This window comes from Lynx canadensis, chromosome B4 (genome assembly GCF_007474595.2).
Source record: "Lynx canadensis isolate LIC74 chromosome B4, mLynCan4.pri.v2, whole genome shotgun sequence".
In the NCBI taxonomy this organism is placed as follows: domain Eukaryota; kingdom Metazoa; phylum Chordata; class Mammalia; order Carnivora; family Felidae; genus Lynx; species Lynx canadensis.
The window spans coordinates 109,812,210-109,825,923 of record NC_044309.1 but is presented as its reverse complement, the minus strand read 5'-3'; the positions used below and the strand labels follow the sequence as shown (position 1 = coordinate 109,825,923).

The 13,714-nt window shown below is 34.8% G+C and overlaps 1 protein-coding gene across 1 annotated transcript in view; it reads left to right on the top strand.

The window, feature by feature from the left end:
- Positions 1-13,714, top strand: part of CEP290 (centrosomal protein 290) — a 92,995-nt gene that overhangs the window by 35,922 nt on the left and 43,359 nt on the right. The window contains 4 exon segments of the mRNA XM_030323337.1: positions 4,234-4,407; positions 9,179-9,290; positions 11,374-11,579; positions 12,480-12,631. Coding sequence (XP_030179197.1) covers positions 4,234-4,407; positions 9,179-9,290; positions 11,374-11,579; positions 12,480-12,631 — 644 coding nt within the window.

Genomic DNA, 13,714 nt, shown 5'->3' with positions numbered 1-13,714 from the left:
CATCTAACAAAATTGGCAATAATTGCCTCACATTATCTAATGTCCCTACCATATTCACATTTCCTCCATTATCCCAGGATCCAGTTAAGGACCCTGTGTTGTATTTGGGTATTACATGTCATAAGTCTTTATTTTTTTTCATGTCTTCAATATTCATAGAATCTCCCCTGTTTTTCTTCTTCTCTTTGTGAAAAATGTTGAAGATTCGTGATTATTTTCTTTTGTAATTTTGTTTGTTCCTGTATTTGTTATTTACTAAAAGCTTTGAAGCCTTGTTTATGTCAGGTTAAACGTTTTTTGACAAGAATACTCCATCAGTAATGCTTTGTACTTTAGAAGTAATTATTTATATTGCATCACTTCAAGAGATGGAATGTCTGGTAGTCCCGTGTTTAATGAGTGATTATTATCTTAAGGGGGAGACAGCCATATATCTCTATTATAAAGTGATTTAGTTAACTGGTGATATTTTGGTCCATGCAAATAACCAATTCTTTGTCAGTGCTCAAAATGGGTTTAGCATCCACTGATGATTGTTGTTACCTGACTCATTTATTTCATTAGAGTTGCAAACATTATTTTTCTAGTTATATTATACTTTCTACACTTATAGCAGATATTCTTTTATTAAATATAGACCTTTTCTTCATTAGCCCAGCCTATTCGGTTATTTTGAAGTATAGTTCCTACTAGAAAGGCAGGACAAAAGCTTCATCCTTTCCTTTTAATGACTAGTCTTCAGAAATCAGAGTCGATATATTCCACTTCTTCTACCTGTTTGCCCGACCTCCCCATCTTTCTCTTCTTTCAGTATCATTACAGACTAACACACTTAGTCATTATTTGTCTTCATTTTGGCCAATGGGAGCCCTTTAAAGCTAGTTCTTGTTTCCTTTTGACAAGAATCCAGTAGTCTTTGAACCAAGCCTCAAATGTTGGTTTCTTTTCTGGCACAACAGAATATCCAAGATTTACATTGTGTACTTTAATCCAGACTTGGAATAAACCATTTCTCTAAAGAACCCTGGGGGCGCCTGGGTGGCGCAGTCGGTTAAGCGTCCGACTTCAGCCAGGTCACGATCTCGCGGTCCGTGAGTTCGAGCCCCGCATCGGGTTCTGGGCTGATGGCTCAGAGCCTGGAGCCTGTTTCCGATTCTGTGTCTCCCTCTCTCTCTGCCCCTCCCCCGTTCATGCTCTGTCTCTCTCTGTCCCAAAAATAAATAAACGTTGAAAAAATTAAAAAAAAAAAAAGAACCCTGGTTATTTTTAGTGGTAAAGGCATTTAGATGCCAAAACTGGTCACTAGGTGCTATTGCTCTTGAAATGTCATTGCTACTAGTCCTTTTCAGTGAGCAAGTTAGGAAAATATGTGTATATTTAAAACATGAGTTCATACTGTTATCTCCACATTTCAGATTTAGTGGGGTTTAGGAAATAGTATGGAGTTTTTACTAACATTTGATTTTATACTCATATTACTTTTTTCTTACATAGAAATCTGTTATTAATATTAAAATAATTATTCTGTAATATTTACACATTAATTTGAAGATAATCTTGCATTGGTATTAGCAATAACAACAGCAGTGCTACCAGATTTAGTTTAAAATATCTTTAGAGTTCTTGGGGCGCCTGGGTGGCTCAGTCTGTTAAGCATCCAACTCTTGGTTTTGGCCCAGGGCATGATCTCACGATTTTGTGAGTGCAGGCCCCACATCAGGCTCTGTGCTGACAGTGAGGAGCTTGCTTGGGATTCCCTCCCTCCCTCTCTCTCAGCCCCTCCCCTGCTCACTCTGTCTCTGTCTCTCTCAAAATAAATAAATCTAAAAAAAAATTTTTAATTTCCTTATAGTTCTTATTTTCCTTAGAATATCTTTCAATAGGATGTATAGTCAAGGTAATATATTCTACAGTAACTTGAAATAATTCTCCTCCTTTTGAGGTTATACTATAAATTTGATGTATAATTAGGCTCATTTGTTTTGCACTTGTCTTCAAACTCATAGTTACTTTTAGTTTCTTTTTTAAAATTGATTTGAATATATGAGACATTTGCATGTTTTAAACATGTAGTCAGAGAAATCTTACTTCTGTCCCTGTACCTTTGACTCCATTCTGCCCTAACTGCTACAGGTAACTGATCATCTTTTTAATGTTTCTTTTCGAAGATATTAACAGACACAAGAAGTTGCATGCTGTGTGTACTCTTCTACACCTTGCTTTACATCTTGTCTTATATAGCTTATTTTAAGCATGTACATACGTGTTCAGTTTACATGTCCAAATTTACATAGGATCATATAAACACATAAGCGTTCAAAGTAAAATTAAAATGAAATTGAGTTCCTTTTAAGGATAGTAATAAGTGAAATTGTCATGCTAACAAACTTACTTTCAATATGATTTTAAAGCTGAATCCTGATGCAAAAAGGAACTTGTTGAATAATGAAAGCTGTTTTTATTTGGACATGTGATAAGGACATTTTGAGTCTTTTTAAAAAAATTTTTTAGTGTTTATTTTGAGAGAGAGAGAAAGAGAGAGTGTGTGAGCGAGTGGGGGAGGGGCAAAGAGAGGGGGAGACACAGAATCTGAAGCAGGCTCCGGGTTCTGAGCTGTCAGCACAGAGCCCAACGCGGGGCTCGAACTCACGAACTGGGAGATGATAACCTGAGCCGAAGTCGGACGCTGAACCAACTGAGCCACCCAGGTGCTCCAGGACATTTTGAGTCTTAAGAAATGTACTTGTTTTTTACTTTTGTGCTTTCCTGAAGTATTGCAAATATAGTGAGTGTGTGAGATCGAAGGGGAAAAAAGAACTAGAATGTTCTTCTGTTCAACCTGACTATTCGACCTGGATTTGGGGAGATAGTACACAACAATTGGAAAGCTGAAAATTGGATATTTTTAGGAGATGGGAAATAGGAAACCCCTCCCCACACAAAGAATGTGTGAAATCAGATTCTAAGAGTAAGGTAGAATTATGTGTACTTACTTAAATGGAAAAGAAGCTATCAAAATGAGATATGAAGCACTACCACAAATATTCCTCCCTCATCGCTATCCTTCACGAGAAATTTTAACTGTAGTTCTTTATCTTCCTCACTTTATAAATTTGGTTATTCCTTGCACTACTTCGTCAACTTTAGAGAGAAAAGTTCAGATGTTTCTTCTTAGTGTTAATACAGAGTCTTCGAGTAGTGAATTTTTATAATTGTATAGCTGATGAGTAGAATGTAAAACAAGTAACTAAAGTCATTGGTATTATTAGAGACAGCTAATTGAGAGAAAATTTTTCTCACTAAGTATTGTTTCTTTCATGTGAATAAAAGGTTTTCTCTTTTATTACAAAACTAGTCTGTGTAACTATAATAAGCAGAAATAGGTAAATTGTAATGTGGTAAATCTAATTTTGCCATTCAGCTAACTAAAGGCAAGTTATTTTTAAGCTTATGAAATTTAGAAAAGCCATCCAGAGGTAAATTCTTTTTTTTTTTTAATACAATTTATTGTCAAACTGGCTAACATACAGCGTATATAGTGTGCTCTTGGTTTTGAGGGTAGATTCCTCTGATTCATCGCTTACATGCAACACCCAGTGCTCATCCCAACAAGTGCCTTCCTCAATGCCCATCACCCATTTTCCCCTCTCCCCCACCCCCATCAACCCTTAGTTTGTTCTCTGTATTTAAGAGTCTCTTACAATTTGCCTCCCTCCCTCTGTTTGTAACTAACTATTTTCCCCCTTCCCTTCCCCCATGGTCTTCTGTTAAGTTTTTCAAGTTCCACATATGAGTGAAAACATATGGTATCTGTCTTTCTCTGCCTGACTTATTTTACTTAGCATAATACCCTCCGGTTCCATCCACGATGCTGCAACTGGCAGGATTTCATTTTTTCTCATTGCCAAGTAGTAGTATTCTGGGTGATACATATTTTCTTGCTGCTGTGTATTATGCTTTTCTGAAATTGAATTTCATTTTACTATGATAGTTATGAAAGGATTTCCTTTTTTTTCATTTTTATTATGATTTAAAATTTCTAAATAGTACTATTTCTTCTACTAAAGAAATGAATAATTATTGTAATATTTTTAATACATAAGAAATCTTTTCTTTAGTGATTCTAAAATCTGTTTTGCTTTCAGCTATATTATCTTATCCTTCTGAAAAGTGGCTAGTACTTCACTAGGAAAAAATACACCAACTTGACTCAGTGTGTGTTTGTTTACATAGGAAATGGCCATTTTCAAGATTGCAGCTCTGCAAAAAGTTATAGATAATAGCGTTTCTTTGTCTGAGCTAGAATTGGCCAATAAACAGTACAATGAACTGACTACGAAATACAGGGACATCTTGCAAAAAGATAATATGCTTGTTCAAAGAACAAATAACTTGGAACACTTAGAGGTAAGTGTATATAGTCCTTGAACCTTGTAATATTAGCTATTCCTCTTGGGTGCTATCTGTAGGTGCGGAATGACTTCATCCTTTCATCCTCCTTAGTCCACTTGCAGAATTTTATTGAATCAAGCCGCTGAACACCAGGCACTTAAAAAAGAAACAGAAGCATGAACCAGACAGGTTACAGATGATTGTAACCGAAAGAGGAGGCATCATTAAGTACCCATCCTTCTCTCTTCCCCCTGATCCCAGTGCAACTTATTTTCTTGTACCCCTTGGTTTATGTTTCTTGGGATGGATATAGCCGAGAATGGCTCTTCCTGATCCTGGATGAGCTCTGGAAATCCCCATCCTTTCTAACTGTACAGATAAGAAAAATAGGATGAAGTATCACATATTCATTCAAACAGTCTGTGGATATGGCCCAGAACCCTTGTCGTCCTCTTCTAGCCACTTGACCTCCATACCTTTAATGCAAGCAAAACCAGCTCCTGATTTGTTCATCTTCCTCTTCAGAAATAGGGGCTTGTGTCTTTTGACATCTTCTCTTTTGTGATCTTCTCCTAGGAGTGGAATGAGGTCTGATTTTGTTAGCTTCATAGCTTTTACTTGCTTAGAGGGACACATTCAATAAAACACCCAAATGTTATTTTGAATAGCTGTGAATGACTCCTATAAAAATATCTGAGTGATTTATTAATACTAACAAGCAATAATCATGATCAGTTTACTTTTTACTGTTTTGCCAAAGGGAGAGGATTATGTTAATTTTTGTAGAAAATTTTGAATGTTTAGGTATGGTAATAATTTATTTTATTTTTCCCCATTTTTCATGTCCTTTGCACTCTTCCTCTGTATGATTTTAGAATCCATGTAAGAAAAAAAAAAACAAGAAAATCCATGTAAGAAATATATTATGTAGATAACAGCAATGAGTAATTTTTAACTTTTATTTATCTATTTTTCCAAAGAATATTTTTCATCTTAAAATTAAAAAAAAATGCATTTGTGTTATATTCTTTCCCACATCTCGATTATAATTCTGAGTATATTTTTATCCCTATTGACAATGTGTCAGTTTTATTCTTTATTATGTGTATTGTGGTAGCCCTTACTCTATCCCTATCTCCTGTGTAACCCCCTTCTTACTTCCACCACAATGGTCATTCTAAACATGAATCTGACCATGGGACAACGCCTTTGCTTCACACCTATCAATCACTATCAGTCACTTAAAGAATAAAAGCCAAATTCCTTTTGTGATTAGCCCCCACTTACCTCATGTCATCTCCTATGGTGCTCTAAGTACTTTTACAATTTGTTTTTGAAATTGAACTACCAGTTTGCTGGGACACATTGTTTTTTCTCATATATATATTCTTATGTATCTGCTGTTTCCTTGTCTCGAAAGCCCTCCCAGGGCTCTCCACTTATGTGCTCAGTGAATTTCTATTCATGTTTAAAACTTTGTTCAGGGGCACCTGGGTGGCTCAGTCAGTTAAGCATCTGACTTCGGCTCAGGTCATGATATCTCAGTTCGTGAGTTCGAGCCCCACATTGGGCTCTGTGCTGACAGCTCGGAGCCTGGAGCCTGCTTTGGATTCTGTGTCTCTTCCTCTCTCTGCCTCTCCCGTAATAAATAATATAAATAAACATTAAAAATGTTATATATAACAAATAAACATTAAATAAATAAATAGTAAATAATAAACATTAAAATAATAAATAAACTCAATAATAAACATTAAAAAAAGAAAAACCTTTGTTGAGACACTATCTTTTTTTCTGAAGCATCTTTCTTTATAGAACAAAGTCTCTCTGTCTATATTCTCTATCTTGTACCTGTTTCTGCTATTTATATCACATCATACTAAGAGTGTTTGTATGTCTCCATCCCCTACTGGAATATATTCTTCTTGATATCAGGAATTCTATTAATTCACTTTTATGTGTTTAGTACTTCCTCTTTGGCACACAGAACTAATAAATGTTGACCTCGAGAGAGTTATTAATGGTGTAGAGCCATGGTGCAAAGGTCATCAGATGTGGTGATTAGGAAAGTGTTGATGCCTTTCAAGAGTAAAGTTCCTTTTTTCTTTTTTTTTAAATTTATTTATTTTGAGAGAGCGAGAGCAGGGGAGGGGCTGAGAGAGAGCAAGAGAGAGAGAAGCCCAACCAGACTTCATGCTCAGCGAAGAGCCCAATGCAGAGTTCAGTCTCACAATTGTGAGATACGACCTGAGCTGAAATCAAGAGTTGGCCACTTAACTGACTGAGCCAACCAGGAGCCCCAAGGGTAGACTTTATTGAGAGTAAAAGTGGTAAAAATCAATTTTCAGAATATAAAGAGAGTGGATGATAAGAAAATGCAAATACTGAATGGGTGGGTGATAAGGCAACAGAAAAACTAGAAATCTGATGATAGAAGTAAAAAGAAATTAGATACAGGTTGAAGTAGGATCAAGAGAAGGATTTATTTTATCAACTGTTTTTTTTTCTTTTTTTTTAAACAGGCCAATGAAGTTTGAGGGTAGAGGGAAAGAAAATTTAGAGCAAATAGGGAGAGGTCAATTGAAGATTCTAGAGGTGGGTGGTAAAAGTGTGGGTGCAGGGTACCCCACCGAGGGCAGGGGAATAAGAATGGCATCTGGAGCAAGACCAGAGTTCTTGAAAGTCTGGAAGGAAGAGGGAAAAAAAGGTAGAAAGATGTTAAAACCCCTAAGCCCTCTTTTTTTTTTTTTTTTTCTCCTATGTATTTATAGTATCTAGAACGGGGTTGTAATTGTGCACATTACCAGAAAGTCACATTGTATTCCCTTATCTTGCTTTCTTTTTTATCATAACGTCCCCTTAAAAAAAAAAATAAATAAAAACTCATTATCCTGTTATTCTTCATAATATGTATTATGTAACATTGTATTATGTATTGGCTTCTTTTCCAACTACCCCCTGCCCAACACAAGTTCTAGGACAGAATTTCTTTATCATTCAAGGGCTTAGAATACCTGGCATATAGTTAGTATTCTGTTTGTTAAAACAAAGAGTAAATGAGCATATTAAATTTATGTGCCAACTCCTACATTTTTGTGTCCAGTCTGCCTTTTCGGTACTGTAATGGGATTATCTATTTTACAACTCCTGTTTCAAGAGGATCTCAAATTTAACATATCCAGAATGTCTGTTTCTCTCATAGTTGTTTCCGTTTCAATAGGTGCTGCTGTTACCTACTCCATGAAGGCAGATACCTTAGAGTTACTTTCTGTCATTCCTTTCCCCTGTCATTTTTATTTCCCAAATATAATTCATTCATATGTGTGTCCTCTTTTCTCCATCTTCACTGCTATGACCCTACTCATCAGGATTTTATATTTTCTTAATTTTGATTTCTCTGCTTACCCCTTTATTTATTCTCCACATTACATTCAGAATGGTTGTTTAAAACGTCCTTCTTAAAGAAGCTCCTGGGTGGCTCAGTCAGCTAAGCATCCGACTTCAGCTCAGGTCATTATCTCGCAGTTCATAAGTTCAAGCTCTGCTTTGGGCTCAGAGTCTGGAGCCTGCTTTGGATTCTGTCTCTCCCTCTCTCTGCCCCTCCCTTGCTCATGCTCAGTCTCTTTCTCAAAAATAAATAAACATTAAAATTAAAAAAAAAAAAACTTCCTCCTTAAGATGTTTAAATGATTTCCTATTATATATTAAGTTAAATTCTAGTTCCTTATCGTGACATACCATGCCTTGCCTGGTATGACCCCCTATTATCACTCCAACTTTATCTTATACCAGTCGTCGCTGTTATTTTTGCTGTCTGTGCTTAAGTCCTCTAATGCCCCAAACTCAGTCCTCCATCAGAGCATCAGGGTTTATCAACACATAGCTCTTCTCTCTGGCTGGCTTCTTGTCAACACTGGCTCCTTGAGCCCTTGGGTGGCTCAGGTGGGTAAGTGTCCAGCTCTTGATTTTGGCTCAGGTCATGATCTCACGGTACATGGGTTTGAGCCCCACATGGGACTCTGCACCGACAGTGTGGAGCCTGCTTGAGATTCTCTCTCTCCTCTCTCTGCCCCTCTCATGCTTTTGCTCTGTCTCTCAAAATAAATACATAAACTTAAAACAAAACAAAACAAAAAAAAAAGACTGGCTCCTTTTCATACCTTAGCTTTTGACTTAAATGCCACTTCCTCAGTAGTTAATACCTTCTTTAACCTTTCTATCTTGATATGGTTCCTTTTATTTTGCTCTGGATCCATACTCTGTTTCTTTCTAGATCTTTACATTCTTAGAGTTTTTGGTTTGCTTACCTGTTCACTGTCTTCTGCCTTCCATACCCTCCCCAACTCCTGCTACACACAGATACCCACAGATGCTAAATGGTGAGGCCTGTGAAGGCCAGTATTTTGTCTGTTTCTTTTCACCGTGGACATGAAGTACAGCACCTGACATGATGGTGTGCTAGTGATGCTCAGTAACTGTGTGAGAAACTCTAAGCATTCCAGCTTGGCCAAAGTGAACATAGCAGAAGCTAATATTCGGAAGTCACATATTGGATATATAAGATTTTGATTATTTTAACATACTTTCTTTATATATGTGTGTGTGTATATACGTGTGTTTGTATATGTATGTGTGTATATATTACATGTAGGGGAGCTCCTAATTTTGTTTAAAAAAAACTGGATTGTGAGTTTTAGGAGATATTATATAAGGTTAAGTCAATATCACATATCATATTAGTCTGAATTATAATGTAGTTTCTCAGTGATGTTTCTGTTTTATTGAGTGTGAAAATGCATCCCTGAAAGAACAAGTGGAGTCTATAAATAAAGAACTGGAGATTACCAAGGAAAAACTTTACACTGTTGAACAAGCCTGGGAACAAGAAACTAAATTAGGTAAGTATGATGACTCTGATAATGTAAAATGATGAAGATCTAATAGTGAATACGTTACTCATTTATAGTTCTTTTCTATATCAGATGAAAAGGAAGTATTTTGATAAAAATGAACTCTGCCTAACAGTTTAATTTAGCAGACAGTTGATGAATAGTATCTTATGCTAATTTCTACCAAAATTTGGTTTTTAGTTAGTAGATGAGATTAGTTCCTAGTTGAATCATATATGTTAAAAAATTATGACAGAGCATTAACTATTTTGAACCATTTAACCATAAAGACTGGTAATAATCTTAAATACCTATATTTTAGTGGTAGTATTTAGAAGTTTTCCACTGCATGTAATATGTGTAAAGTTATATTAGGAATGTACCATTTAATACATTTAAATTAAAGGTCACCATAAAACATCAAAATAATTTTGAAAAGAGTTTATATTGCCTATAGTTTTACTATTATTATTTTTTTGTATTCCCTTATACATGTTTACATGAGCACTGGGTGTTGTATAAAAGTGTAGAATCACTATACTGTACACCCAAAACTAATATTACACTGTATGTTAACTAACTGGAATTTAAATAAAAACTTAATAAAATAAATAAAATGTAAATGACTCTAATAGTAAACATACATATACTTTAAATTATAATGAACATTATATACTGTATTCATTTAGTAGATGTTAATATATTTGCTTTATTCATCATTCTTACACATACAAATATCCATGTAATATCTTACTGTTTGAGTGATTAAATCACGAGGCCTTCTTATTTTTGCTGTTGTTTATGGTTCTCAATGAACATCTTCATGTATATCTAACAGATATTATGACAGATATTAAAATCTTTGTGGGTCCTGCTAGGATTTTCCTTATTCATTTTTCAAATGGTTTTCCATATTCATTTTTAAATGGTTATCTTAGTTTATGATGTTTAAATAATTTTATCTTACTAGCATTGTGCTTTATAATTTTCAAATAAATTTGCTCCTTTGGATAAAGTGTTTTTGTATGTTTGTTTTCTAGATCTTAGAGTTCTAATGTTATTCAAGGTGTCTGTTACAAAATAGAGCTGTTTTATTAAATTGGTAACTGGGACGTGTAGTAGTTTAGTGCAGCCTAACATTGGGCGTAATATTATCTAAAATAAGCTATTTTTAGAAATGTGATTTTTAATTCTTTAAGAAATTAAAGGTGAATTGATTTCCATGTAACTGATACCTGAAAGAAGGTATCATTTAAACTAAAATATAAAAAAAAGAGTATTACATACAATTGTAGTAAGTTCTCTGTTCATTTTACTCTGTCTCTCTTAAATAAGTACTGGATTCCCTGTAGAAATTCCTAAATTTCTATAAGGACTAACTTTTATTATCATTTGACTGATGAAGAATATAAGTCCCCGAGAGATTAAATGGGATAGGCAGTTTCCAAACAGTAAGTAACAGAGCTAAGACTGGAATCTAGGTCTATCATAATTCATAAGGCTCGTGTGTTTTCTGTGGAACCATATTATTGCATCCTTGTATACAGTGTCCAGGGGTGCCTGGGTAGCTCAGTCAGTTAAGCGTCTGACTTCAGCTCAGGTTATAATCTCATAGTTTGTGAGTTTGAGCCCTGCATTAGTCTCTGTGCTGACAGCTCAGAACCCGGAGCCTGCTTTGTATTTTGTGTCTCCCTCTCTCTCTGCCCCTCCCCTGCTTGCACTCCGTTTCTCTCTCTCCCTCTCTGTCAAAAATAAATAAACATTAAAAAATTAACGGGGCGCCTGGGTGGCTCAGTCGGTTAAGCGTCCGACTTCAGCCAGGTCACGATCTCGCGGTCCGTGAGTTCGAGCCCTGCGTCAGGCTCTGGGCTGATGGCTCGGAGCCTGGAGCCTGTTTCCGATTCTGTGTCTCCCTCTCTCTCTGCCCCTCCCCCGTTCATGCTCTGTCTCTCTCTGTCCCAAAAATAAATAAACGTTGAAAAAAAAATTTTTTTTAAATAAAAAAAAAAAAAATTAAAAAAAAAAGTTTCTAAAATATTTGGCATCTAATTTTGATAACAGCTTGTGATTGACTTAGTATTGTTGCATATAGGAAATGAATCAAACATGGATAAGGCAAAGAAATCAATAACCAACAGTGAAATTGTTTCTATTTCAAAAAAAATTACTATGCTGGAGATGAAAGAATTAAATGAAAGGCAGAGGGCTGAACATTCTCAAAAAATGTATGAACACGCAAGGACTTCATTAAAGGAAATGGAAGAACGTAATTTTGAATTGGAAACCAAATTTGCTGAGGTTTGATATAATTTTTATCATGTAATTGGTATAAAGGATTAGTCATGTTAGACATTTTGTATTGTAAGAGATTTGTTTGTATTTCTGAAGTAATGTTAATATAGTGTTGTGTTTCATAAAAGATGTATTTTAAATCTGAAATGTTTAAAAAGAAGACAGGTATTTCTGTGAATGAGTTCTTATTTTTCATCAGCATTACATTATTAGATTTAATGTAAAAAGATATTATTTGCTTAGTAATGATAATTGCCTTCCACTACCATCCATTCATTTAACAAATATTTATTGAGTGCCTGTTACATGCCAGACACTGTATGGGGGCTAGTTTTATCACAGGAAATAAAATAGGCAGTAATCTCTGCTCTTGGGACTTTACATTTTAATAGTAAGTTTTAGACTTTTTTGATATGCTCAGAAATAGTAAATTGGTTGGCAATTAAAACAGTTTGCAAACATTCAACGATTAATGATGAAGTGGCACGTTTATAATGTTTACCTTGAGAATTAGTATACTTTTCAAAACATATTTGTCATTTTGTTTATTTTAACTGAGTCACTAAGTATATGTTAAGATTTTATTAACTCATTTATGTTTATTTATAGATGATATAATGGAAGTCAAGTATAATAACTACGTTTCAAACAAATGTTAAAAAATCAGATTCAAATATTAGACTATGAGTTGTCTAATATAAATGACTTTTGGTGGGTTGGCATATAACCTGAGTTCTTATAATCTGTTCCTGACTCTCTTTACCCTCTTCAATCTATTCTTAATATTTCACACTCAATTCATTATCCAGACTAATGCTAAGTAAAGAGAACTGTGGTAATATCTAAGTTGAGAAGAAAATCTCACCAAAAACTAATATATCTGAACATTTTTGTTGCTTTTCTTAGCTTACCAAAATCAATTTGGAAGCACAGAAGGTGGAACAGATGTTAAGAGATGAACTAGCTGATAGTGTGAGCAAGACAGTAAGTGATGCTGATAGGCAACGGATTCTAGAATTAGAGAAGAACGAAATGGAACTAAAAGTTGAAGTGTCAAAGTAAGTGCATGCAAACTTTTTAGTCATTAGGTGCATCTACTCTAGTTGATTTTTAAGAAACCTAATTACAGTGGTTCGGAGTAATATTCTTAGTGGAATTGATACTGGTTATTTTTATTTTTGTTTTTTTGTAAGAATAAGGTTAAATACTAACAAGATTAGTTTTTAACAGGCATGAATAATAATACTGAAGAGGAAATAACTTTTCAAGATTCATATTTTTCAGAGTCCAGGAATAGTATTGCAGAAAGCACTGAATTTGGAATCAAGACCCTATGCGGTCGAGTTCTTCCACATACTAATATTTTTTTGGAGGGAAGTGGGGTGGTCATTCAACTTATTTAAACTTAAGTTTCTTATATCTGATAAAAAGATAGTATCCAGAATATATAAAGAAATTATACAACTCAACCCAAAAAAACCAAATAATCTGATTAAAAATGGGTAGAAGAAATGAACAGACATTTCTCTAAAGAAGATATCTAGATGGCCAATGGACACATGAAAAGATCCTCTCAGCATCAAGGGAAATGCAAATCAAAACTGCAATGAAAAAACACCTCACACCTGTCAGAATACTAAAATCAAACCATAAAAAACAAGTATTGGCAAGGATGTAGAGAAAAAAGAACCCTCTTGCACTGTTGTTGGGAATGCAAATGGTGCAACCACTGGAAAAAAGTATGGTTGTTCCTCAAAAAGTTAAAAATAGAACTACCCTAAATACTACTAGGTATTTACCCCCCAAAACAAAAACACTAATTCAAAGGATACATGCACCTCCATGTTTGTAGCAGCATTATTTACAATAGCCGAATTATGGAAGCAGCCCAAGTGTCCATGATAGATGAATGGATAAAGAAGTGGTGTGTATATGTAGGTATATGTATATATATAAAGGAATATTATTCTGCCATAAAAAAGAATGAAATTTTGCCGTTTACAACGACATGGATGGAGCTAGAGAATACAATGCTAAGTGAAATAAATCAGTCAGAAAAAGACAAATACCATATGACTTCACTCATATGTGAAATTTAAGAAACAAAGCAAAGGGAAAAAAAAGAGAGAGGAAGAGACACA